Raw genomic sequence first — 26,237 nt, 5'->3', positions numbered from 1 at the left:
TTTTTGTTGTTGTTCTGTCTCTCACTGTTCAAATAAACCTACCATTAAAATTATAGACTGATAATTTCTTTGTCAGTGGGCAAACGTACAAAATCAGCAGGGGATCAAATACTTTTTTCCCTCACTGTATGTGTGTGGACGTGTTTAACTATTCTTGTGGGGACCAGAAGTCCCCACAAGAATAGTAAACAAACAGAAATTTGACCAATTGAGGACATTTTGTTAGTCCCCACGAGGTCAAATGCTATTTCTAGGGGGTTTAGGTTTAAGGTTAGAATTAGTGTTAGAGTTAGAATTACGTTAAGGGTTAGGGTTAGGAACTAGGGTTAGGAGCTAGGGTTAGGTTTAGGGTTAAGTTTAGGTTTTTGGGTTAAGGTTAGGGTTAAGGTTAGGGTAAGGGTATGAGTACGGGTTAGGGAAAATAGGATTTTGAATGGGACTGAATTGTGTGTCCCCACAAGGTTAGCTGTACAAGAGTGTGTGTGTGTGTGAACCCACTCACTGGTTACATGTGCATATTCTTTCATTTTTGTGTTTAGGGATCAACAATCCTCTCTCTCAGTACTCCTTTTCAGGTAGAGTGACGGTTGGCAATGTCTCTTGACTGTATCCACTCATCCTCACATTCACTGTGTCAGGACATTTTCACATGAGGCCAGAGCTGCTGACAGAGTTTGGGAACATTGGGTACATTTGAGTGAGTCAATCCTAGGCTCAGTTTGTGGTTAGCATGTCTAAGACTTAATTCTCAGGGTTCTGGGGTTTAATATTAGACACTCAGTCTGAAACCATCTCTATAGCGTGTGCCATCAGCCCCCAATGCCCTCATTAACCAGCATGGAGCCCTACACCTGCATCCCCCCAACACACATACACACACACATAATAATATCTAATGTTTACAACGTATTCTCACGCACAACATGAACATTGATTGACACATCACTGCCATCTTGTGGCATTGATACGTTTTGAAAGCAATTGTTTTTCCAGAAGCAGTGATAGTAGAAAAAATAAAAAAACGTTGTTCGTGGGTTACTTTATTAGTAGCCTTACTTGTGTAGAAAATATAAATAGGCCATTTGCAGTGCCAAACAGTAGTCTATATGTGATACTCAACACAAGCAGAATGTGCTTAATAGAATGTGAAGGGCTACTTCACTTTTATGTCAAATATTTTCTCTGATTATGTTGTGTTGGCCTGGCTTCATGAATATGACATGACAATATCCTTAACTGAGACGATGTTGCAAAATTGTGCCATCAGTACACTTGTTTGTGTCGGTCCAGGACACGCACAAGAGTAGGTTAGAGGTTGCCCCTAACCACTGATACAAAGTCAGATGTTTTCTAATCACCTCAGTGATAACGTTTAGGATTGGAGTACAATAATCTGATCCTAAATCTGATGTTACGAGAGCCTCTACCTTGAGCCAGGCAACAACGACACTTGACGCTACCCTACCGCGGACGGGCTCGAGCCAACACCACGCGACAAGAGTAGATGCAAGATGGCGACCGTTTTAGTATCAGAGGAATAAGTGCGGTGAAGGATAGGTATGGTACTTTTTCCATTTTCGCCATTCTTTACAATTCGTGTCAGTTGTTATGCTGTACACATTCCTGTGAAAACTAACTAGCATGTTTGATAAACAATTAAAACCCTGACGCATTGATCCCTAACGTATTTAGACTTGGCTTGACAAGATTAGCTTGGTTGCTACTAGCCATGTTAGCTAGCTAGCTATGTTACTCACCAAGTTAGCCAACAAACTAGCTAGATACTTTATTATTTTACTAGCGATTATGTTTAGCTATCTTACGTTAGATGTTTGATTTGTGTTTATTTAGAAGATACATACCGCTAGACAGAGAAAGAAAGCACAAGGGCACCTTAGGCGCGCGCACGAGCCTTTGATATCCTCCTCGATAAGTTTACAAGGAGGTTCTTGTCATCAGTAACGTTAGGCGTGTTATAACTATAGCTAGTTAGTGACATCACGGATAGAAGAAAGAGCTGTTAGTTACCAGTATTTTGGTGACATTGTTAGCTAGGTAATGTTGCTAACTAGATAGCTAGTTTTTAAAGTTGTCTTGCGGGGATAATTTACCATTGTCGGGTGAGTTAACGTTAGTGAAGTGGTAAACACTTTGGGAAAGCTTACTAGCTAAGTTAGCTGGCTTGAAAACACAAATCTTGCGCTTTTGTTATCAGTGTTGAATGGGTCAAATGAAGCAGAAGCAAAGCAATGTCCTTGCTAGTAACTGCCCACCAGATCTAGTGTGGATAAAAAACTAAACAATGTATCACGAATGTCGATGGTCATAAAACCACAATTGCATTGATTAAATCATATTTAAAAACAGTTGGAGTCATGGGGTACAATGTTGACAGACAGACTCAGTCAGGGCATGCCAGCCAGAAACTCCTTCAGTGGTAACAACTACTTATTTAAATCACAGGAAGGCAGTCTGGAATGGTAAACAAACACTCGTTAGAACTTGGACCTGTGTAGTCAGGGTCAGCCTTATTACATTACATTATAGTCATTTAGCAGACGCTCTTATCCAGAGCGACTTACAGTTAGTGAGTGCATACATTTTTTTTTCATAGTGTTGCTCCTCCTAAATAGACTATAGATTGGTTCATGGAGAAGGGTAACTGGTAGCCTCAGATCCCCGAGTTTAGTTTCCCTTCTGATCTTCCTATCCATCTTTCTCCATTCCCTTTCTCCTCTATCCATCTCTTCTTGCCCCTTTCTCTCTGTAAGGCAGCCTGTACACACACAAAGGGTGCTCTACCCTCCCAGCTCAGCCCCCCTTTGTTTGCCAGGCTTAAGTCTCCCTTTGGCCCCATTGGGGGGTGATGATGATGGAGGTGAGACTCTAAAACAGGAATCCCCAACCCCAGCAGTTTTCAAACTGTGCTACGGAAGTGCCTAACCCCCCAGGGTTATGCAAACTGTTTTAAAGGGTACATTAGAGGAAGGAAATCTGTAATGGCAGAAAACCACATCTGATCACCGCAGTCAACATTCAGGATATTGTCCTCTCTTCTTTGACAATAAGAACCCATGTTAGAGAGCTAACTGGTTAAATGTGTGACCACAAATGATTATAAAGACCAGAATGGGTTGTGGGTTTAAAAGGAAGACATAAGGTTTTGGTACAGTTGTTTTCACTGACGGGCATCTTTTAAACAAAGGATCTGTTCATACGATTTGGGTAAGGTCTTTACTGAGAAGAGATTATAGAAGTTTAGAAAGTGTTGTAGAACTGCCTTTCTCACTCAGTCTCTCTCTTTTCTTTCTTCCTCCCCAGATAAAGCCATGCCGTGGGAGCGCCCCGTTTCTGAGCTCGCCATGGTGATCTGAAGCCCCAGTGTGGACGTGTCACACCCACACCCACACTCGCCTACCCACAGACACACGGACTGAGCCCCCCAGCAAGTGTGTGCGATGGACAGGTGTAAGCACGTGGGGCGGCTCAGGCTGGCCCCAGACCACTCCATCCTCAACCCCCAGAAGTGGCACTGCGTGGACTGCAACACCACAGAGTCGGTGTGGGCCTGCCTGGGCTGCGCCCACGTTGCATGCGGCCGCTACATCGAGGAGCACGCCCTGCAGCACTTTCTGCAGCATCGCCACCCGCTGGCCATGGAGGTCAATGAGCTCTATGTCTTCTGCTACCTGTGTGACGACTACGTGCTCAACGACAACGCGACGGGAGACCTCAAGCTGCTGCGCTCCACGCTCAGCGCCATCCAGAGCCAGCGCTACGAGGTCACCACGCGTTCAGGACGAACCTTGAGATTAGCTAGCGCCCCGCCCGACGCCCCCCAGCCCTGTGGCTCCAGCGAACTGCAGCTGAGGGACGAGGACCGCATGTTCACGGCGCTCTGGCACCGCCGCCGGGCGCTGATGGGTCGAGTGTTCCACACCTGGTTCAGCATGACGGAAGGGGGGAAGAGGAGGGAAGAGGAGGACAGGCAGAGAGAGGAGGAGGAGGAGAGGAGGAAGGAGTTGAGGGAGAGAAGGAAGACGTTGAAGAGGCAGCTACAAGAAGAGTTGGAGAGGGCTCCACCCAGGAAGAGCCACCGCCTGAGGAGAGCCAGTCAGAGAGCTGCTGCCGCCGCTGCTGTCACCCCCCGCCCCACACGAACACGCACCCCTCACACACCCCAGACCCCCCTCACCCCCCAACCAAGGACCCAGAGCCCCGCCACTCACCCTCCCAAGAGAATGGGCCGCCCCCCTAAAACCCCCGCGCCCAAACCCGCTCGCTACTCCACCCCCTCTTCCTCCACCAAAGGCAAAACCAGAGCCTCCTCTGCCCAAGCCCGGACAGCCCCCTCCCCGGCCCCCCGCCGTGCGCCCTCCAAACAGGGCGACTCACCCCTCAAACGGCGGCCCACGGTCACCCCGGGCGTCACTGGCCTGCGTAACCTAGGCAACACGTGCTACATGAACTCCATCCTGCAGGTGCTGAGCCACCTTCACATCTTCAGGGAGTGTTTCCTCCAGCTGGACCTGACACAGGCCCTGGAGCTGCTGGCCTCGGCTGTCCACGGCCAGCTGGTGGTTCCCAGCCCCGGGGGCCCAGTGTCGTCCTCCCCACTGGCCCTAAGGAGAGGCCCCCTGGCTGGCGCTGGGCTAAGCGGGGGGGCCTCCAGGGCCCGAAGCATGGAGCTGATCCAGCCCAAGGAGCCCAGCTCTAAGCACATCTCCCTGTGCCACGAGCTGCACACCCTCTTCCAGGTGATGTGGTCGGGCAAGTGGGCGCTGGTGTCGCCCTTCGCCATGCTGCACTCGGTGTGGCAGCTGATCCCAGCCTTCCGGGGATACGCCCAGCAGGATGCCCAGGAGTTCCTGTGTGAACTGCTGGACAAGGTGCAGCATGAGCTGGAGAGCACGGGGACACACACACCGCCCGCTGGTGTGTCAACCGGACAGAGACATCTCATCAAGCAGGTGCTCAGCGTGGTCAACACCATCTTCCATGGACAGCTCCTCAGCCAGGTGAGAAAGAGAGGAACACACTCTCACAAACACACTGATACACAGTACACACTTTTATACTGATATACACACACACTTTTGTGATTCACCAGTCTGGACATGGATTAAAATGGATTGAAAAAGGGATTAAAAGGCCTTTACATTTATTAGTAGTGATCTTACTGGAGGTATTTGGATGGGAGCTTTTACTGCATGATGTGTGTGCATGACTGTTACCACATTTTTGTCTTGATAGTAATATATAAAAAAAAATATATATATATATATACACTGCTCAAAAAAATAAAGGGAACACTTAAACAACACAATGTAACTCCAAGTCAATCACACTTCTGTGAAATCAAACTGTCCACTTAGGAAGCAACACTGATTGACAATACATTTCACATGCTGTTGTGCAAATGGAATAGACAACAGGTGGAAATTATAGGCAATTAGCAAGACACCCCAAATAAAGGACTGGTTTTACAGGTGGTGACCACAGACCACTTCTCAGTTCCTATGCTTCCTGGCTGATGTTTTGGTCACTTTTGAATGCTGGCGGTGCTTTCACTCTAGTGGTAGCATGAGACGGAGTCTACAACCCACACAAGTGGCTCAGGTAGTGCAGCTCATCCAGGATGGCACATCAATGCGAGCTGTGGCAAGAAGGTTTGCTGTGTCTGTCAGCGTAGTGTCCAGAGCATGGAGGCGCTACCAGGAGACAGGCCAGTACATCAGGAGACGTGGAGGAGGCCGTAGGAGGGCAACAACCCAGCAGCAGGACTGCTACCTCCGCCTTTGTGCAAGGAGGAGCAGGAGGAGCACTGCCAGAGCCCTGCAAAATGACCTCCAGCAGGCCACAAATGTGCATGTGTCTGCTCAAACGGTCAGAAACAGACTCCATGAGGGTGGTATGAGGGCCCGACGTCCACAGGTGGGGGTTGTGCTTACAGCCCAACACCGTGCAGGACGTTTGGCATTTGCCAGAGAACACTAAGATTGGCAAATTCGCCACTGGCGCCCTGTGCTCTTCACAGATGAAAGCAGGTTCGCACTGAGCACGTGACAGAGTCTGGAGACGCCGTGGAGAACGTTCTGCTGCCTGCAACATCCTCCAGCATGACCGGTTTGGCGGTGGGTCAGTCATGGTGTGGGGTGGCATTTCTTTGGGGGGCCGCACAGCCCTCCATGTGCTCGCCAGAGGTAGCCTGACTGCCATTAGGTACCGAGATGAGATCCTCAGACCCCTTGTGAGACCATATGCTGGTGCGGTTGGCCCTCGGTTCCTCCTAATGCAAGACAATGCTAGACCTCATGTGGCTGGAGTGTGTCAACAGTTCCTGCAAGAGGAAGGCATTGATGCTATGGACTGGCCTGCCCGTTCCCCAGACCTGAATCCAATTGAGCACATCTGGGACATCATGTCTCGCTCCATCCACAGACTGTCCAGGAGTTGGCGGATGCTTTAGTCCAGGTCTGGGAGGAGATCCCTCAGGAGACCATCCGCCACCTCATCAGGAGCATGCCCAGGCGTTGTAGGGAGGTCATAGAGGCACGTGGAGGCCACACACACTACTGAGCCTCATTTTGACTTGTTTTAAGGACATTACATCAAAGTTGGATCAGCCTGTAGTGTGGTTTTCCACTTTAATTTTGAGGGTGACTCCAAATCCAGACCTCCATGGGTTGATAAATTTGATGTCCATTGATAATTTTTGTGTGATTTTGTTGTCAGCACATTCAACTATGTAAAGGAAAAAAGTATTTAATAAGATTATTTCATTCATTCAGATCTAGGATGTGTTATTTTAGTGTTCCCTTTATTTTTTTGAGCAGTGTGTGTGTGTGTATATATACACACACACACACACACACACACACACACACACAGTGAGGGAAAAAGGTATTTGATCCCCTGCTGATTTTGTACGTTTGCCCACTGACAAAGAAATTATCAGTCTATAATTTTAATGGTAGGTTTATTTGAACAGTGAGAGATAGAATAACAACAAAAAAATCAAGAAAAGCGCATTTCAAAAATGTTATAAATTTATTTGCATTTTAATTAGGGAAATAAGTATTTGACCCCTCTGCAAAACATTACTTAGTACTTGGTGGCAACACCGTTGTTGGCAATCAGAGGTCAGACGTTTCTTGTAATTGGCCACCAGGTTTGCACACATCTCAGGAGGGATTTTGTCCCACTCCTCTTTGCAGATATTCTCCAAGTCATTAAGGTTTCGAGGCTGACGTTTGGCAACTCGAACCTTCAGCTCCCTCCACAGATTTTCTATAGGATTAAGGTCTGGGTAGGCCACTCCAGGACCTTAATGTGCTTCTTCTTGAGGCACTCCTTTGTTGCCTTGGCCGTGTGTTTTGGGTCATTGTCATGCTGGAATACCCATCCACAACCCATTTCAATGCCCTGGCTGAGGGAAGGAGGTTCTTACCCAAGATTTGACGGTACATGGCCCCGTCCATCGTCCCTTTGATGCGGTGAAGTTGTCCTGTCCCCTTAGCAGAAAAACACCCCCAAAGCATTATGTTTCCACCTCCATGTTTGATGGTGGGGATGGTGTTCTTGGGGTCATAGGCAGCATTCCTCCTCCTCCAAACACGGCGAGTTGAGTTGATGCCAAAGAGCTCCATTTTGGTCTCATCTGCCCACAACACTTTCACCCAGTTCTCCTCTGAATCATTCAGATGTTCATTGGCAAACTTCAGACGGGCATGTATATGTGCTTTCTTGAGCAGGGGGACCTTGCAGGTGCTGCAGGATTTCAGTCCTTCATGGTGTAGTGTGTTACCAATTGTTTTCTTGGTGACTATGGTCCCAGCTGCCTTGAGATCATTGACAAGATCCTCCCGTGTAGTTCTGGGCTGATTCCTCACCGTTTTCATGATCATTGCAACTCCACGAGGTGAGATCTTGCATAGAGCCCCAGGCCGAGGGAGATTGAGAGGTGTTTTGTGTTTCTTTCATTTACGAATAGTCGCACCAACTGTTGTCACCTTCTCACCAAGCTGCTTGGCGATGGTCTTGTAGCCCATTCCAGCCTTGTGTAGGTCTACAATCTTGTCCCTGACATCCTTGGAGAGCTCTTTGGTCTTGGCCATGGTGGAGAGTTTGGAATTTGATTGATTGATTGCTTCTGTGGACAGGTGTCTTTTTATACAGGTAACAAACTGAGATTAGGAGCACTCCCTTTAAGATTGTTCTCCTAATCTCAGCTCGTTACCTGTATAAAAGACACCTGGGAGCCAGAAATCCTTCTGATTGAGATGGGGTCAAATACTTATTTCCCTCATTAAAATGCAAATCAATTTATAACATTTTTGACATGCGTTTTTCTTGATTTTTGTTGTTGTTATTCTATCTCTCACTGTTCAAATAAACCTCCCATTAAAATTATAGACTGATCATTTCTTTGTCAGTGGGCAACGGCAAAATTGCAGGGGATACAAATACTTTTTTCCCCTCACTGTGTATATATATATATATATATATATATATATATATATATATATATATATATATATATATATAATACACAGTACCAGTCAAAGGTTTGGACACACCTACTCAATCAAGGGTTTTTCTTTATTTTTACTATTTTCTACATTGTAGAATAATAGTAAAGACATCAAAACTATGAAATAACACATATGGAATCATGTAGTAACCAAAAACAGTGTTAAACAAATCAAAATATATTTTAGATTTTTCAAAGTAGCCACCCTTTGCCTTGTTGACAGCTTTGCACACTCCTGGCATTCTCTCAACCAGCTTCATGAGGAATGTTTTTCCAACAGTCTTGAAGGAGTTCCCACATATGCTGAGCACTTGTTGGCTGCTTTTCCTTCACTCTGCGGTCCAACTCATCCCAAACCATCTCAACTGGGTTGAGGTCGGGTGATTGTGGAGGCCAGGTGATCTGATGCAGCACTCAATCACTCTCCTTCTTGGTCAAATAGCCCTTATACAGCCTGGAGGTGTGTTGGGTCATTGTCCTGTTGAAAAACAAATGATAGTCCCACTAAGCGCAAACCAGATGGGATGGTGTATCGCTGCAGAATGCTGTGGTAGCCATGCTGGTTAAGTGTGCCTTGAATTCTAAATAAATCACTGACAGTGTCACCAGCAAAGCACCATCACACCTCCTCCTCCATGCTTCACGGTGGGAACCACACATGCAGAGATCATCCGTTCACCTAATCTGCGTCTCACAAGGACACGGCGATTGGAACCAAAAATCTCAAATTTGGACTCATCAGACCAAAGGACAGATTTCCACAGGTCTAATGTCCATTGATCGTGTTTCTTGCCCCAAGCAAGTCTCTTCTTCTTATTGGTGTCCTTTAGTAGTGGTTTATTTGCAGCAATCCGACCATGAAGGCCTGATTCATGCAGTCTCCTCTGAACAGTTGATGTTGAGATGTGTCTGTTATTTGAACTCTGTGAAGCATTTATTTGGGCTGCAATCTGAGGTGCAGTTACCTCTAATTAACTTACCCTCTGCAGCAGAGGTAACTCTGGGTCTTCCTTTCCTGTGGCGGTCCTCATGAGAGCCAGTTTCATCATAGTGCTTGGTATTTTTTGCGACTGCACTTTAAGAAACGTTAAAAGTTCTTGAAATGTTCTGGATTTACTGACCTTCATGTCTTAAAGTAATGATGCACTGTCGTTTCTCTTTGCTTATTTGAGCTGTTCTTGCAATAATATGGACATGGTCTTTTATCAATTAGGGCCATCTTCTGTATACCTTGTCACAACACAACTGATTGGCTCAAACGCATTACGAAGGAAAGAAATTCCACAAATTAACTTTTAACAAGGCACACCTGTTAATTGAAATGCATTCCAGGTGACTACTTCATGAAGCTGGTTGAGAGAATGCCAAGCGTGTGCAAAGCTGTCATCAAGGCAAAGGGTGGTTACTTTGAAGAATCTCAAATATAACATATATTTTTATTGAACACTTTTTTGGTTACTACATGATTCCATATGTGTTATTTCATAGTTTTGATGTCTTCACTATTATTCTACAATGTAGAAAATAGTAAAAAATAAAGAAAAACCCTTAAATGAGTAGGTGTGTCCAAACTTTTGACTGGTACTGTATGTATATATATATATATATATATATATATATATATATATATATATATATATATATATATAAAATAATACAATATGCCAAAATGTATCCATCTAAATGTACTGGACCTGAATGCCAAAACATGCAAGAGATAAGTGCTCAAAGTTGACACCTTTTGCATACCCCACCATACCATGAGACATCCATGTCTTCATCACTGGAAACGATAAATGGTTAAGGTTGATATAATTTTAAAGTTTACAAAAAGGGTTGTCAAACAGCTTTATAATTACTTGATTTATTTATTGTTTTGACATTTTTTTACCTTTAACGTCAATTATCTAAAAACGCGTAAACTCTGACTCTTTTCATATTTGCATATGTTGTAGCTTAGACCCTATTTTACCCTAAGCTACAACATATGCAAATATGAAAAGAGTCAGTCAGAGTTTACGTGTTTTTAGATAATAGACGTAAAAGGTTCCAAAAATATATATATTTTTTGTGTGGAAATTATAAAATAGTTTGACACCCTGTTTGTAAGCTTTTAAATGATATCAAACTCAACCGTTTAGCTTTTCCAGTGATCCACCCTACAGGGTGGATGTCTCACCCTGTAGGGTGGGGTATGCAAAACATTGAACACCTTTTATCTCCTAAATGTTTTGACATTGAGGTCCAAAAAGTCAATTTCTGACCACTTCTTCCATGGGCAAACATGTATGGAAAGTTTTGTTTAAATCAAAAGGGATGCTGTCTAAAAGTGATTGAACTCAAATCGATTTACCCAGAAGTGAGTGAGTGAGTGTGTGTGTGTGACTGAACGTGTGTACTTTCTGCTTTGGTCTGTGAAAGAGAGGAGTGTCTTTGAGTTCTCCTCTGAGCACACACCCACACCTGCTCTTGCCTAACAAGGGGGTGAGTGTGTGTGTGTGAAGGGGGACAGTGTTTCTAAAGCTGTGTATCTCAGACAATCCAGTTCCTGTGTGTGTGCTGCTGCATTAGCTAGCTCAGCTGGCTTTGGCTTGCCTTCACACAACTCTCTCTCCCTCTTTCATCCTCTCTTTCTCCCTCCTCTCACTCTATACCCCTTTCTCTTTATCCCTCTTCTCTTCCCCCTCCATCAGGTGACGTGTCTGGCATGTGACCACCGCTCCAACACGGTGGAACCCTTCTGGGACCTATCGCTGGAGTTCCCCGAGCGTTACCACAGCAACAGCCGGGAGAGCGCAGCGCAGGTGTCGTGCCAGCTGACGGAGATGCTGGCCAAGTTCACGGAGACCGAAGCCCTGGAGGGCAACATCTACGCCTGCGACCAGTGCAACAGTGAGTGACAGAGGCAAACATACACAAATGTTCACAGTGAGCACACACAAACACACATTAATTCAATGGTATGATTGTTAGAGGTACAATCATTTTTAACAAAGCAGTTAGTTCTCTCTCTGCATGTCAAACTACCATCCAGTACAATAGTTAGACTGAGTATTCACATTCACACAGCCCTGTCCGGAGTATGTGAGCAGAGTGGAGCATGCCCAATTTGACTGGAGCGTGGAGCGAGTTTCCCAAAGGCTGGAGCGTTGGCCTTCTCGCCCGCTCCAATTTCGCTCCAGTAGCGCTCACTTCACGAGCTCAGGGCATGCCCAGCATGCATTTGTAGTTTACTTGTGTGCTGCTTTAGTTACTGTTATCTAGTATGCTAAGTATTTTCATAAACGTCTTGGGACTCGTCTGAAGTCGGTACAGCCGATCTGCTAACTTCTGTCTGTAGCATCCGAACAGTTTGGGCTACACACTAATATGACCCCTCTGTGCAAAGGTGAGACACTCACGAACACGTCGGTTGTTTTGCTCTTGGATGCACACAGGCCTCACAAGACTCGACTGAAGATCCCCCGGTACCAGTTGAAAAAATGAATGGAAGTATACACTTCAGAACAAACTTCCTTTAGATTTTCTATGGGGGGGGGGGACTATCTGTTGTTCCATATAGTGAATCTGTTATTTAATGCGTTTGTATGGGCTAATAGCAGTATGGCCAAATAAAATGTTTCATCAAATAATAAATAAATACAAATGTTTTGATACTTCAAGGGGTCTTAAAATTCAAAATCAAATAGCAAACCTTCTTAAAACAATTCCATATAGCTTAGTAGAACCACACACCCAGCTTAGATAGGGTTTAGACTGTTTAGTGCCACGAATAAGGGTAAATACATGTACAAAAATAAATAAAATAACAAATGTTTCCTGATCTTTCTTATATTGCTCAGATAAAGGACAGACACTTCAGAACAAACTTCCTTTTGATAGTAAAAAATATATACAGTGGGGAAAAAACGTATTTAGTCAGCCACCAATTGTGCAAGTTCTCCCACTTAAAAAGATGAGAGAGGCCTGTAATTTTCATCATAGGTACACGTCAACTATGACAGACAAAATGAGAATTTTTTTTCCAGAAAATCACATTGTAGGATTTATAATGAATTTATTTGCAAATTATGGTGGAAAATAAGTATTTGGTCAATAACAAAAGTTTCTCAATACTTTGTTATATACCCTTTGTTGGCAATGACACAGGTCAAATGTTTTCTGTAAGTCTTCACAAGGTTTTCACACACTGTTGCTGGTATTTTGGCCCATTCCTCCATGCAGATCTCCTCTAGAGCAGTGATGTTTTGGGGCTGTCGCTGGGCAACACAGACTTTCAACTCCCCTCCAAAGATTTTCTATGGGGTTGAGATCTGGAGACTGGCTAGGCCACTCCAGGACCTTGAAATGCTTCTTACGAAGCCACTCCTTCGTTGCCCGGGTGGTGTGTTTGGGATCATTGTCATGCTGAAAGACCCAGCCACGTTTCATCTTCAATGCCCTTGCTGATGGAAGGAGGTTTTCACTCAAAATCTCACGATACATGGCCCCATTCATTCTTTCCTTTACACGGATCAGTCGTCCTGGTCCCTTTGCAGAAAAACAGCCCCAAAGCATGATGTTTCCTCCCCATGCTTCACAGTAGGTATGGTGTTCTTTGGATGCAACTCAGCATTCTTTGTCCTCCAAACACGACGAGTTGAGTTTTTACCAAAAAGTTATATTTTGGTTTCATCTGACATTCTCCCAATCCTCTTCTGGATCATCCAAATGCACTCTAGCAAACTTCAGACGGGCCTGGACATGTACTGGCTTAAGCAGGGGGACACGTCTTGCACTGCAGGATTTGAGTCCCTGGTGGCGTAGTGTGTTACTGATGGTAGGCTTTGTTACTTTGGTCCCAGCTCTCTGTAGATCATTCACTAGGTCCCCCTGTGTGGTTCTGGGATTTTTGCTCACCGTTCTTGTGATCATTTTGACTCCACGGGGGTGAGATCTTGCGTGGAGGTCCAGATCGGGGAGATTATCAGTGGTCTTGTATGTCTTCCATTTCCTAATAATTGCTCCCACAGTTGATTTCTTCAAACCAAGCTGCTTACCTATTGCAGATTCAGTCTTCCCAGCCTGGTGCAGGTCTACAATTTTGTTTCTGGTGTCCTTTGACAGCTCTTTGGTCTTGGCCATAGTGGAGTTTGGAGTGTGACTGTTTGAGGTTGTGGACAGGTGTCTTTTATACTGATAACAAGTTCAAACAGGTGCCATTAATACAGGTAACGAGTGGAGGACAGAGGAGCCTCTTAAAGAAGAAGTTACAGGTCTGTGAGAGCCAGAAATCTTGCTTGTTTGTAGGTGACCAAATACTTATTTTCCACCATAATTTGCAAATAAATTCATTAAAAATCCTACAATGTGATTTTCTGGATTTTTTTTTCTCATTTTGGCTGTCATAGTTGACGTGTACCTATGATGAAAATTACAGGCCTCTCTCATCTTTTTAAGTGGGAGAACTTGCACAATTGGTGGCTGACTAAATACTTTTTTCCCCCATTGTATCTGTTCCATGTAGTGAATATGTTATTCAATGCGTTTGTATGGGCTAATAGCAGTAAGGCCAAAAATAATTTTTCATCAAATAATTTTGTAATATGTAATAGCTATATGATCCTTGGTATGACCTTCTTAAAACAATTCCATATAGCTTAGTAGAACCCCCGCCCCGGCTTAGAAAGGGTTTAGACTTTTAGGGCAATTACATTTTTCGTTCTATTATCTATACAATAGGCCATCATTGATTTTGGCCCAATAGGCCTGGCATTTTACCTCTTTCAATGAGCTTTCTGTTTTGATAGGGTTATTTTACCTAAAATCCGTTAGGCCTACCTACAGAAAAATAAAATAACAACTACGCATCCCTGCCCAGCCTGAGAAGAGTGGCCCGAAGGGTGTTTAGCATCCCCAGTGGCTTTGCAAGCGCTGAGAAGATTCTGGATAAGAGCGTCTGCTAAATGACTAAAATGTAAATGTAAAATGACACACACAACCTTGATACATTTTCATGGAATTTACCTACATCTAATACCCTTTCTCTCTTCTCCTTCCTCCTTGTGGTCCTCTGTAGCTCAGCTGGTAGAGCACGGCGCTTGTAACGCCGGGACCACCCATACACAAAAAAACAATGTATGCACGCATGACTGTAAGTCGCTTTGGATAAAAGTGTCTGCTAAATGGCATATTATATTAAGATAGTATCTGCTTCTGGCCTGCTCTCCAAGCACCATCGCATGAGCCTGAAGCCACAGACTCTGGCCAAACACATGTTTCTAAAAATGTATTCAAAGGCACTGTAGATGGAGCCTAATAAGCCATTTTTCGTTTAATTTGTAATTAATTCTAAGTAAGTCACAGCCTGTATGTGCAATTTATGGACTATAATGATTTAATACAAAAAAATGTTGTTTAAATGCTGAGTGCTTAATGACCCTGCCAGCCTAGTGATTCGCACTCGCAAATGCTTCACAATTACTTTTTTTGTGGACTATAGCCTTGAAATAATTGAAATAATATAGCATTTTCGTTCCTTCTTAGGCTCCCTGTCTGGCTGCTGACCTATTTAGTGTTTATATGCTGTTTAATATGACATGTAGCCTATTTGAAATTATGAGTGCCTTATCCTGTTTATTAAAATATTTCATTCAAATCATATGGTTTGGTTTCAATACTTCAAAACCAAATGGTAGGTCCAGGTAGTCACAAAAATAGATTGGTATTGGTTAAATTGTGATTTTAATGAATGAAGCGAATTTGGAGCTGCAGTTTTTTCCCCTTTGAGCGAGGAGTGTTTTTTAGCAGAGCGGTTGGAAAGGACGTGGAGCGCTGGGGGGTTGTGCAAGCACTGCTCCATGAGCGTGATTTCCACACGCTCAACTCCGCTCACGTACTCTGGCCCTGTCTGAGGGGTCCCTCTACTGTGCAAGTTGAGTTTTACAGTGTGGGTTAACGCTCACTCTTGTCTCTAGGTAAGCGGCGGAGGTTCTCCTCCAAACCTGTCATCTTGACTGAAGCTCAGAAACAGCTGATGGTTCACAAACTGCCTCAGGTCCTGCGCCTGCACCTCAAACGCTTCAGGTACTGACCGCATTATGACCACATAACAACCACACAATGACCATAACACACCCAAGCACCTCAAACACTGCAGGTAACCACTGAGCACATAGCAATTGCTCAAGAACCATAACACAACCATGCATTTGAAACACTCTAGCTGTCTTATTTGGTGATTGGTCTGTTGATGTGTCCTTTGAGTGTTCTGTGGTTGTGATTGGTCGTCAGGTGGTCTGGTAGGAACCACAGGGAGAAGATCGGGGTCCACGTCAGCTTTGACCAGCTCCTCAACATGGAGCCATACTGCTGCAGAGACCCCTCCCCCAAGAGCTCGCCATGCTCCAGTCCCGCATCCGCCGGCTCCCCGCGCCCAAAACACTTCCTGTACGAGCTGTCCGCTGTGGTGATGCATCATGGGAAGGGCTTCGGCTCCGGCCACTACACTGCCTACTGCTACAACAAAGAAGGAAGTAAGAACATCTCTCACTCACACGCAAAATACATTTTTCTGTAAAAAAAAAATATATAAAAAATAAGATGACACGCCTCCTGTAGCTCAGTTGGTAGAGCCTGGTGCTTGCAACGCCAGGGTTGTGGGTTCGATTCCCACTGGGGTTCAGTATGAAAAATGTATGCACTCACTAACTGTAAGTCGCTCTGGATAAGAGCGTCTGCTAAATGACTAAAATGTAAATGTAAAATGACACACACAACCTTGATACATTTTCATGGAATTTACCTATATCTAATACCCTTTCTCTCTTCTCCTTCCTCCCTCTCAGGGTTCTGGGTCCACTGTAATGACTCTAAGCTGAACGTGTGTTCTGTGGAGGAGGTGTGTCGCGCCCAGGCCTATATACTCTTCTACACGCAGCGCTTCACTCAGGACAAAGACAGGCCGCTATAGGACCAGGACCCACTGAGCCCCGCCCCGAACCCTCCTCTGTACCTCAGCAGCCCAGTGACATGACATCATCAGCATCACCACCAAAACATCTCAACCCTGCCCTCTTTTATCTCGCTCTTTATTTGTGGGCATTTTATCCCCTCTGGGGGGAGAAGTTATCATTTGATCATTATTTTTCTAAAAGAACAGACAAAGGACACACTCTTTATTTTTTTTGCTTTGTGAATTTCTTGTACATGGTGTTTATATGGGTTTTAAAAGAAAAGGAAAATGTGTTTGATAGTGTATAGGTTTATTTTATCAAGAGTATCAGCCAAGGTGTGCGTTGTATTATAGACACGCCTTTACAGGAGAAGACAGACACAGACTTTGGCCAGGTGTGACTGTGGAAGTTTCCTCTGTCAGTAGCTCAGATTTATTCAGGTGTCAATCTTTCTGCTTGTCTGTGCTCTGTGATTTTATTTTTCTCAATCGATTTGAATCAACTAAAATGTTTCTCACAGCCACTTTAGACAGTTGACTAAGGGATGCCACAGTCAGTCAAATTCTCAACTGGAATGTAGACTGAAACCGGTCATTCCCTCCATAAATAGTCTTTAGAGTTTAACCCCTTTAGTTTCGCCAGAGGCTGAAGAGGAAGCGAGACACCTCACTCGCTCCTATTTTCTGGTTCATATACAGTCAATGAACTAAGCAGACCAGACCTAGCTGCTATTACATTGGTGCCTATGGGAGAGCCACCACTTATGTGGACTGTGACAATTTTTTAAAATGGTAAACAGCCTGAGTGGGACATCTTCATTTATCCACCGTCTTTGGTATCGCTCTCTGTAGTAAGTCCGGTCGGTCAGGAAATGGTTCATGATTGACTACTGAACTCAAGCCAAAGCACAAGTATCTCAGCTTCTCCAAAAACAATTACACAACATTTGCAGGATATATTCTTTGACTGGTTTTGGATAATCTATTTTGTAACCAGTTTCCAAAGGGATGTTTGTTTTTATCTAAATGCTGCCCTCTGTCTTCATAATGTAAATGTCTTTCCTTGTGCTGGTGTTTTTAGGCCTTTTGCCTCCTAACTTTTGATTGGTATCTCTACAGTCACAAGTGTCATAGAAAAGTGCCCTTCATATCAGAACATATCTATTTTTGTATTTCCTTTGCCAGAAGTGAATTTGGTATCAGTTCTTTGTAGCACTGTAAAATGCAGTCCCACGCAGGCCAGCATTTAGAATATTGAATGTATTTTTGTATACTCGGACATGGAGGGTTTTTCACGTTTTTTTATTTTTATAAACACGGCCACTGATTTAAGATTTTTTTTATAGTTTTGTAATTGATCCCTTCCCCCTCTAGTTGTTTGGAATCACCAGCAGGTTAGACAGTGTTGTCTTTAAAGATATCTGACCCGTCTCTCCTGTGTGTTTGTATACCAGCACTTGTTCACACAATATAGTTGGCTCTGTATTCTTGTGTAAAATAGCCAGACTGATGCAAGTAGATCCTTGCTGTGTGTTCGGCGAAACTGAGTGCGAAAGAAAGATATCTCCATGCTGGTACTAGCTAAACTGCTCTCAACCTAAATGCTGTTAATCTCTAGATTCACCTTTTGGGGAGAATTCAAAGCACGTTTCCACTTCATCCTTTTTTCTGTCCGATATGTTTGTTGGCATTGTGCTCATACTGCCTCAGGTGTGTGTACAGTTATGGAAGTGATACTATGCAAATTCTTACCTCAATTTCTAGAGAAATTTACCTCATGAGAATATATTTTCATTTTTCTAAAAAAAACACTAGTTTGTCTAATTTTTTTATCCGCACCACAGTGTGTATTAATTCAGGTAAGGTTCATACCATGCTGTATAGTGCTATAGCCCTCACACCTTAATCCCCTTCACATTACTAGTTCAGACAGCCTTACGCACTGCTTCCTCTAAATAGGGTATACGGGATGGCTGCCTCAGCTGAGTGTTCAACTAGAATCAGAGATTTGTATATAATGACGAGATGCTCATGTCTCCGCCCTAACAATGGGAGTTGTTGTCCCAAAAGGCGGGAAGGCAGGCGACAAGCTTAGGTCCAAGATAAGCTCATAGAAATGCTTTGGACAGATTTTGGCGAGTGAAATCTCACATCTTCCTCTGCTAGAATCTACTGGATGCCTGCAAGGTTGCGTAGGAACAGAGGACTCATCCTTCCAACCACCATCAGCCAATTAAGACTATCTTCTCAGTGAAGGAATACAGAGAGCAACATTTTTTATTTCAATAATTTTCTTCTTACAAAAACATTTCCAGGGAATTCAAAATTAAGTGGTACACATAGTGGCAGCAGCCATTTCAAAGATATTTTACAAATATCTAAGAAATAAATACTGGAGGAGCGGAGTGCAGAGTCCCCTCCCTGTAGCGGTATAATGAAGCCAAACATACAGCTATAGATGCATGGTTTTCTAGTCATCGTTCCCACCCAGAACTCAAAAGCGGAAGAATTGTACAATTTCAGGGTTCTGACGAGCAATCGATCCAGCCTACCACCAACCGAGTGACTGGGTCCTGACTGTTACTAATGACCAGAACACTGTAGGGTCAGGCTGAAAGACCGCAGTCTGAACCAGGAACTGTATAGCCGTAAGGGCCAGGAGTTTTTCCTGATCAGGTCACATGAGGAAACACTCCAGGCCCTGGGCATACTTAGAGGGAGAGGAGGATACTTATTTTGGTAAGGATCTAAATACTGGGGGTTCTAAGCAGTTGAACTGTAACAGTTTATTTGATATTCTATGGCAGGTCTGGCTTCAGAAGATTGCAGAGACCCCACTGTGTCCACAGATCCCTCTAGCAAGGGGGAAAATTACGACTAAGCTTTGTGGTTCAATGTCACCAAAAGAAAAGAGGAAAAAAAGATTCAGCCGCTGCTACGTAAGCCAGTCCCTCCATGCTCGCTCTTAAGTAGCGGTAGAAATGCATTGTGGGGTACCTTACAGCAGCATTTTTCAAAGCCCTTACTGGCTGCTCTGCCAAGGCAGGAGAAAGAAGAGACCAAAGCAAGGTCCTGTATTTAGATGCTGTTTTTCTGTTAGAGTGCAGGCAGATGGTTCAGTGTGTATTCTCTGTATTGGGGGGGGTGAAAGGGGAGGGGTTGTGGTGCGGTTTGAATGAGGTTGGGTTCAGTATTCAATAGTCGTCTCCTCGGCTCACCACCTCCTTGCAGGTGGGCCTAAGCAGGATGGTGTGCTCGAACTGGGCGGTGTAGGAGCCCTTGGTGTCGCAGAGCGGGGGGTAGGGGTCCACGATGCCCAGGTCGCACAGGTTCTTCAGGGCCATCAGGTACTTGCTCTCCCCCAGCAGGTCCAGCCAGCGCCGGCAGAATGCCAGCGTGCCAAAGTTCTCGTTGATCACGTTCAACAGGTGCTTCGCCCGGGGGAGTCTGGGGGGAGGAAGTGAGAGAGAGGGTACAACCTCTGTGGAATAAACAGTCTCACAGCTGCCCAACACAGTCCAGTGTTCACACAGACAACCAACTTACCTGATTGGGACGTGTCCCACATCAAAGTTTTTCATGTAATGAGAACACTCCATGTCATCATGGACCACCCCCTTCCCTGTGCTGCCAAAGGTCTCGATGGCATACACCTCTCCCTCCTGGTGGTGCAAAAGAGGTAGTCAGAAAAGGACACACTTATTGGGGTAGGAAGACATTGCTGCAGTCAACCAAATACACAGGGGCAGGCAATCCTGTGTTATAGAAATTCATTGAACATCGACGACACCAATTCAGGTGTACAGGTATTGCGTTACTGGCTAATTGGACCTGGCACGGTCCTTAAGCACACCATTAACTCAGCATCATTACTCGGTCACCCTCCCACAGCACATCATTACTCAGCATCATTACTCGGTCACCCTCCCACAGCACATCATTACTCGGTCACCCTCCCACAGCACATCATTACTCAGCATCATTACTCGGTCACCCTCCCACAGCACATCATTACTCAGCATCATTACTCGGTCACCCTCCCACAGCACATCATTACTCTGCAGCCCTTTCTAACCTCACCATCTCCCTCATTGCTCATCAAACGCTCAATTGTAGCATCAGTAAGAGATACACACCTCCATCCTGGTAGCTTCTCCTCCTTTGACGATGGGGACAGTCTTGCCGGCATGTATCCTGTACTGGCCGATTGAGTGGCCGTTCAGGTTTCGGATTGGCTTCACTGGAAATTATCCAAATTTACATTTGTGAGTAATTATCTTTGATCATAAATTACAACCACAAATTCACTGTGTGTGTGTGTTCAGTAGCTCAGTACCTTGGTATGTTTTGCCATCAATCTCCACCTCGTACGACTCCATCACTTCCTGAATTCTCTCGCCAACATCACACAGACGCACGTCGATTCCAGCACACTGCAGAATGATGAAGCATGATTGAGATGAGACTGAACATCTGAACTACACTTATGTCAAATTATATCAATGGGCCTCAGAAATGGATGGTGTGTGAATGGATGTCGGACCTTGATTCCAGTATTGGTGGCGTCTCTCACGGCCTCGAGCAGTTTGTCATACTTTGGGTTGAAGGTGACGGTGAAGGCACAGTCAATGATCCGACCTGAAAACACACAGTGGGAGTGAGCACAGCATCCTACGGGTCTGAGTGGCTAGTTGATATGCGTTTGTATATGTTTATGTGTCAAGTATGTTTTGATGCGTGTACTGTGGCATGGGTGTACCGTTGATGTGTGTTCCGAAGTCGATCTTGCAGACGTCGTCGTACTGCAGCACGGTGGGGTCTCCGGCGTTAGGGGTGTAGTGAGCTGCACAGTTGTTCAGAGAGCAGCCGGTAGGGAAGGCCAGGCCTGCACTCAGACCATTCTCCTTGATCAACTTCCTAGAACAGTTCTCCAACCGCTCACTGAAACACACACACACACAGAGAGAAATTAGTTATAAAGAAAGAGATGGGATGAAAGCGCAAGAACGGATGTATGCAAAAGAGAGATGGAATGCAAGGGGAAAAGACTGACAAATAGAAAGAGAATAGGAAGCAACATCTCAGCTGTGATGATGATGAAGGCTCACCAGATGTCGATCATGGTCATGCCAGGTTTGATGAAGCTGCGGACGTGCTGGCGGACCTGTCTGTGGGCCTCAGCAGCCTGTCTGAAGTCGCTCCACACCTCCTCATTGGCCTTGTCCAGAACCCGCTTCTCTTCATTGGTGGTCCTCCACGCCGCGGTACGCCTGCACCAAGGGGAATAAGCAACAAGGTTAGCGGTCAGCGCACACACACTTCTTCCCATCACTGTGTGTGTGATTCACAAGGAGGAATCAGCAATGAGGTTAGCACACACAAACATTTTGTCATTGCACGACTACCCGGGGGATCAACAACGAAGTTAGTGTACACGCATACATCTTAATCCTGCTCCACCACCCAGGGGAATCAATGCAAGCATGACTAGATGATAAATCAAACTGTGTGTTATAGATCTGTCATTCTCATTGAAAGCAAGTCTAAGAAGCGGTAGATCTGTTCTATGTGCGCTATTTCTATGCTTCCCGGTAAGTTTCGTTTTTGCATCTTTTACTTTCGGTTTTGTACACCAGCTCCAAACAGCTGAAAATACAATATTTTTGGTTATGAAAATATATTTCACAGCAGTTTAGATGGTACAATGATTCTCTACACTATACTTGCTTGTTTTGTCACAAACTGAAATTAGGTGAACTTTTAGAATTTTAGCAACCAGGAAATGGCGGCGTGATTTCTGCATAGCACATCTTTAAGAGCCCTTTATGTCAATGAGTTTCACATCAGTGAAGAGATCCAAGGTGAAGAATCACCCTGTCACTTCTGTTTGATAAGCACACTGACTGATGCATATACGCCAGGCAGCACTGTTTATTTCAGAACAAACTCAAACCTGAAAAGCTCCCTCCCCGGTCTCTCTGGTAGCTACCAGTTTGTGTTGCAGCTGGGACAGGTATAGCATGATGATCAGAGGAGCTGCCACTCTAGTATAACATAGTGCTTGGGAAATAAGAGGCTGGGCACCGCTACCACACTAACCAGGTACGAACCACACACTAAGCCAAGAGTAGGTGTTTGTGAGATTGTGTATGAGTGCGTGTATGAATCTTACCCATCCTGTAATGGGGGGTATTCACATTCCTGACCGATGGGGAAAACTCCACTTGGATACAACTCACAGATGGGCACAGATGGAGGGTCAGTCTGAACTTTGGCTGTGAAAGACAGGAAGAAACAATCAGTCACATAACCGTTCATTACCAGTTCATAAACTAGCTAGAAAGTTTGACTTGTAATTCCTGAGGTGACAGCAATATTCTGGGAAAAGCAAAGTGTGCCCATTAGCCTGAGGACCTGAGGGGGGCTGCAGGGTTATGGTAATGCTCCAGAGTGCAGCAGTATGGCAGAGAGCCAGCCAGTCATATCCATCACTAGATCATAGGCTACTCTCCCACTGCACCCTATACATGACCAGACAAAGTGAAAGTCAGAACTCTCAAGTGTCCAAGGAAATAAGACCAACTCACGTCCTTTCTTCTTTTTCTTCTTCTTCTTCTTTTTGCCTGCTGAGTTCTCCCCCTCGTCTCCATCTGAGAGAAATAGGGAGGAATTTGAAGTCATTTGTCACATGTAATGTAACACCAGAGTTTATCAGCTCCCAGCAGGCCATGTATTGGTAGATGTGTAAGTAGTTATGTGTAAGGTCATCTCTGTGCTGGAGATAGACTTACGTCCTTATGGGTCAGACATGGGATGGTTAAGGTTTAGGATTTGACAGATTTGGGTTACGGGGAGCAACGACAGGACTGAACCCAGCTCAGGTGCTCCGCAGCAGGGTGTGAGGAGCCATGGTTGGAGCTCGGCCCATGTGGTTCTAGGTCAGGGGCTGCCTAGTACTAGGCTAGAGTGGAGTACTGTTACGATGTCTTACCATCCTCCACGTCTTCTTCTTTCTCTTTGTCCTCCAGAGCCTGCTTCTCCAGCTGTTGTGTGACTTCAGCCACTCCATCGCCCTCAGCCTCAGTGCCGGCTGCTGCAGTCATAAAACGCAGAGACAGATACACACTGGTGAGCTCATCCTATACATCATACTAACCACGTCATGGCGGCCATGGCGACTACAGCTCCATCACACACAACAGCGAGCATCCAGGAGACACAGGGGAGGGGAAGATGTGTTATGTGCGTGCAAGGGAAGGTACTGTCCAGCGGGGAAGTGATGCTTTTGGACAGTGGACAATGATCCCATCCCGCAAAGTGCATCCCTTAGGTCTGGGACTTGGCAGGAGAGGGGAGAGTATTAACGTCTGTGTATAACCTTGGGTCCAGCACACGCAGCTAAGCTTGATTTACTTATGTAAACACGCTGTAACGAACGAGGGGACATTACAAGTTAAATGTTGTGTATGTCAATTTAAAGGGCAACCATCTGACATCCATTAGAAGAATTCATGCGAGCTGTAGCTAGTTGACGTTGTTACAAGAAGACAGGTTGCTCTAAATAGCACATGCTGAGAGGATAACGTTATGTCAGCAGTAAGTTCGCAGAGTTCAGTGAACATGCTGTCTGAATCAAACAGTTTCTTGACGTTTCATAGCTAGCTAGCCAACAGCGGGCCAATCTTGGTTGTCAATCATGCGTAACTAGTTAGTGTTAAATATATACATTATTATGAAACAGATCATAGTCTGTGATAGTTACAACCTCAAGATCGAAGTCAACCTGTATTCTGGCGTTTACCTTATGTAAGAAAGCTAACGTTAACATGACAGCATTCCACCACACATTATGAAACAAGCAAATTTGGCTTTGAAATTGCTAGCGACTTCTGGCACATGCCAGCAAAGGACTACGAACTAAGCTAGCAAGATATCTAACTAACTAACTACTACGTTTGTTTGTATGACTACTTCCGTCTGTTTACTGACATTTCGGCCTCGTGGTCGGGTTGACAGAAGTCTCGCCCCATGCTTAGCTATCTAGCTACGGGTGTGTAATGAGAGCGAGGCGTGTTTCATAAGGCCTGGCGCATGTTTCACAAGGCACACTCATCCATACACGGCTCAGCGGTAACTGGCCTGTCCGCAACTCTTACCGGGGGCTACCGACTTCTTCTTCTTCTTTTTCTTCTTCTTCTTGGCTACCTCCTCTTTCTCTTCTGCATCTCCGTTCAGGACCGTCTCCTCTTCGAGCTTCTGCTCCGGTACCTGCTCCTGCACCACATCCGCCATGATTGCAGGCGTTAGTGGAAAAGGAAGCGCGGTGGTTTGTGGGAAACTTGCGGAATCAGCTGAGCGCGTGCTGTGCTCACTCAATGCAAAATTGATGTAGGAATTAATTCATGGATCACCATCACAATTCTCCTAAAATATGTATCTCCAGAGACAAAATATCATACACAGTGAACAGCCCGGATTCAACAAACCTGGTTTATTTGTTATAACAATATGTGAATGTATGTTGTACTATACATCTTAATAACCTTGATTTTTTATTATTACGACTAAGAAAAAGTTTGGCCGCTAGATGGCAGCATTGTATTAATCTTAGGTAACAAGCTATTTGGAGAAGGGCCCATATTTCCATACATTTATTCCAGGAGCAGGAGCAATTTTATAATCTTCAGTCACCACACAACAATAACTCTATGGCTACCAGCTTCCAAATTCTCTCAAGAATTGCAGACTCCATGCTCCCTGCCCTTGGCTCCTTCCCTTCCCTGATCTGGGAGAACTGGGAAAGCCAGGTGAGGAAGCAGCAAATCCCCAGTAGTAGGCTTCCATTTCCATTTCCATTTTAGTCATTTAGCAGACGCTCTTATCCAGAGCGACTTAAAGTTAGTGAGTGCATACATTTTCCACCATTCAGTTTCACCATTCATCTGGAGTCTCTGGACATTAGGAGAGGAAGCCAGTTCAGAGTATTGACATGCAGCCTGCTGCATGTATAAGGATGCTGAGGCTAATTCAATAAAGACATGAAGCCGTGCCTGCCTGCTCCGTGGTCAATGGTTATTTTGGGAGAGAGGAATGAAAGTACAACATTCTAAAATGATTGGACAGCTGGGTTGTTGGAGACACACACTGCTGCTCTGTTCAGTCCCAATGTGGCTTTCACAGTGTGAGGATGGACGTTTTTGCTCTGCCCCTAATAATGCCTCCTTCTGTACTTCCATACCAGGGGAAACCATCCTCAGTAAGTATGTCAGACAGCCCTCTCTCTTTCTGTTCTCCTGCAGTCTGAATGGGCTGATTGGTCTTGTGTTTCACAGGGTGGCTGATACTAGAGGGGCTGTCCAAGGGAATGGTGGAACACACTCCCACAGGGGGGGGAAAGGGGGGACACACTCCCATAGGGACACACAAAATAGCTAAGGTGCTGTTTGGTCTACCTCAGACAGACCCTTGAGGTTTCAGTTTCACACACTAATTGTATTGGACGTTAACATGGGACTATTCACAACAGCTAAATGCATTTAAATGTGTGAGAGGTACGTGTGTGTGTGTGTCTGTGCGCTGGGTTGGGGTCTTACATGTGGTACAGGGATCACCAGCTGTTCTAGGTCAGACAAATTTGGGACTCCACAAAATATATCAGGTAACCCTCACTACCCTGACCCTCACCCCCTACCACTCCTCTCCTCCCCCTTCCCCCTGGGGTTAGGGTCAGTCTCAGGCAGCTGAGAAAGACGGAAAGAAAGAGACCGATAT

The 26,237-nt window shown here is 45.0% G+C and overlaps 2 protein-coding genes across 2 annotated transcripts; one reads left to right on the top strand and one right to left on the bottom strand.

Annotated features, from left to right (window-relative positions):
* The first annotated feature begins 655 nt into the window (after positions 1-655).
* Positions 656-18,277, top strand: LOC123481851 (ubiquitin carboxyl-terminal hydrolase 44-like). Its single transcript, XM_045207361.1, has 6 exons — positions 656-1,557; positions 3,322-5,018; positions 11,227-11,425; positions 15,490-15,598; positions 15,806-16,047; positions 16,360-18,277. The coding sequence occupies exons 2-6, from the start codon at positions 3,459-3,461 to the stop codon at positions 16,482-16,484; spliced, it is 2,235 nt and encodes a 744-aa protein (XP_045063296.1). The 5' UTR covers positions 656-1,557; positions 3,322-3,458; the 3' UTR covers positions 16,485-18,277.
* Positions 18,278-18,725: 448 nt separating this feature from the next.
* On the bottom strand, positions 18,726-24,784 carry LOC121579012 (methionine aminopeptidase 2). Its single transcript, XM_041893300.2, has 11 exons — positions 24,623-24,784; positions 23,458-23,559; positions 23,054-23,116; positions 22,639-22,741; positions 21,575-21,736; positions 21,226-21,407; positions 21,010-21,104; positions 20,803-20,899; positions 20,603-20,706; positions 20,013-20,128; positions 18,726-19,913 (listed from the first exon to the last, which is right to left on the bottom strand). Exons 1-11 carry the CDS (start codon positions 24,756-24,758, stop codon positions 19,661-19,663), a joined length of 1,413 nt encoding a protein of 470 aa, XP_041749234.2. The 5' UTR covers positions 24,759-24,784; the 3' UTR covers positions 18,726-19,660.
* Between the last annotated feature and the right edge of the window lie 1,453 nt (positions 24,785-26,237).

Source organism: Coregonus clupeaformis, chromosome 24, assembly GCF_020615455.1.
Source record: "Coregonus clupeaformis isolate EN_2021a chromosome 24, ASM2061545v1, whole genome shotgun sequence".
Taxonomy (NCBI): Eukaryota; Metazoa; Chordata; class Actinopteri; order Salmoniformes; family Salmonidae; genus Coregonus; species Coregonus clupeaformis.
This window is presented reverse-complemented; position numbering and strand designations above follow the sequence as displayed.

Bases quoted from the DNA above. Each gene is read 5' to 3' on its own strand.
- LOC123481851 (XM_045207361.1), top strand. From the start codon at position 3,459: ATGGACAGGTGTAAGCACGTGGGGCGGCTCAGGCTGGCCCCAGACCAC. The intron at 5,019-11,226 runs GTGAGAAAGAGA...CCCCTCCATCAG, and splicing joins ATGGACAGCTCCTCAGCCAG to GTGACGTGTCTGGCATGTGA. The intron at 11,426-15,489 runs GTGAGTGACAGA...TCTTGTCTCTAG, and splicing joins CGCCTGCGACCAGTGCAACA to GTAAGCGGCGGAGGTTCTCC.
- LOC121579012 (XM_041893300.2), bottom strand. From the start codon at position 24,758: ATGGCGGATGTGGTGCAGGAGCAGGTACCGGAGCAGAAGCTCGAAGAG. The intron at 23,117-23,457 runs GTAAGACATCGT...TATTTCTCTCAG, and splicing joins AGAAGAAGACGTGGAGGATG to ATGGAGACGAGGGGGAGAAC. The intron at 20,900-21,009 runs GTCCGACATCCA...ATCATTCTGCAG, and splicing joins CCACCAATACTGGAATCAAG to TGTGCTGGAATCGACGTGCG.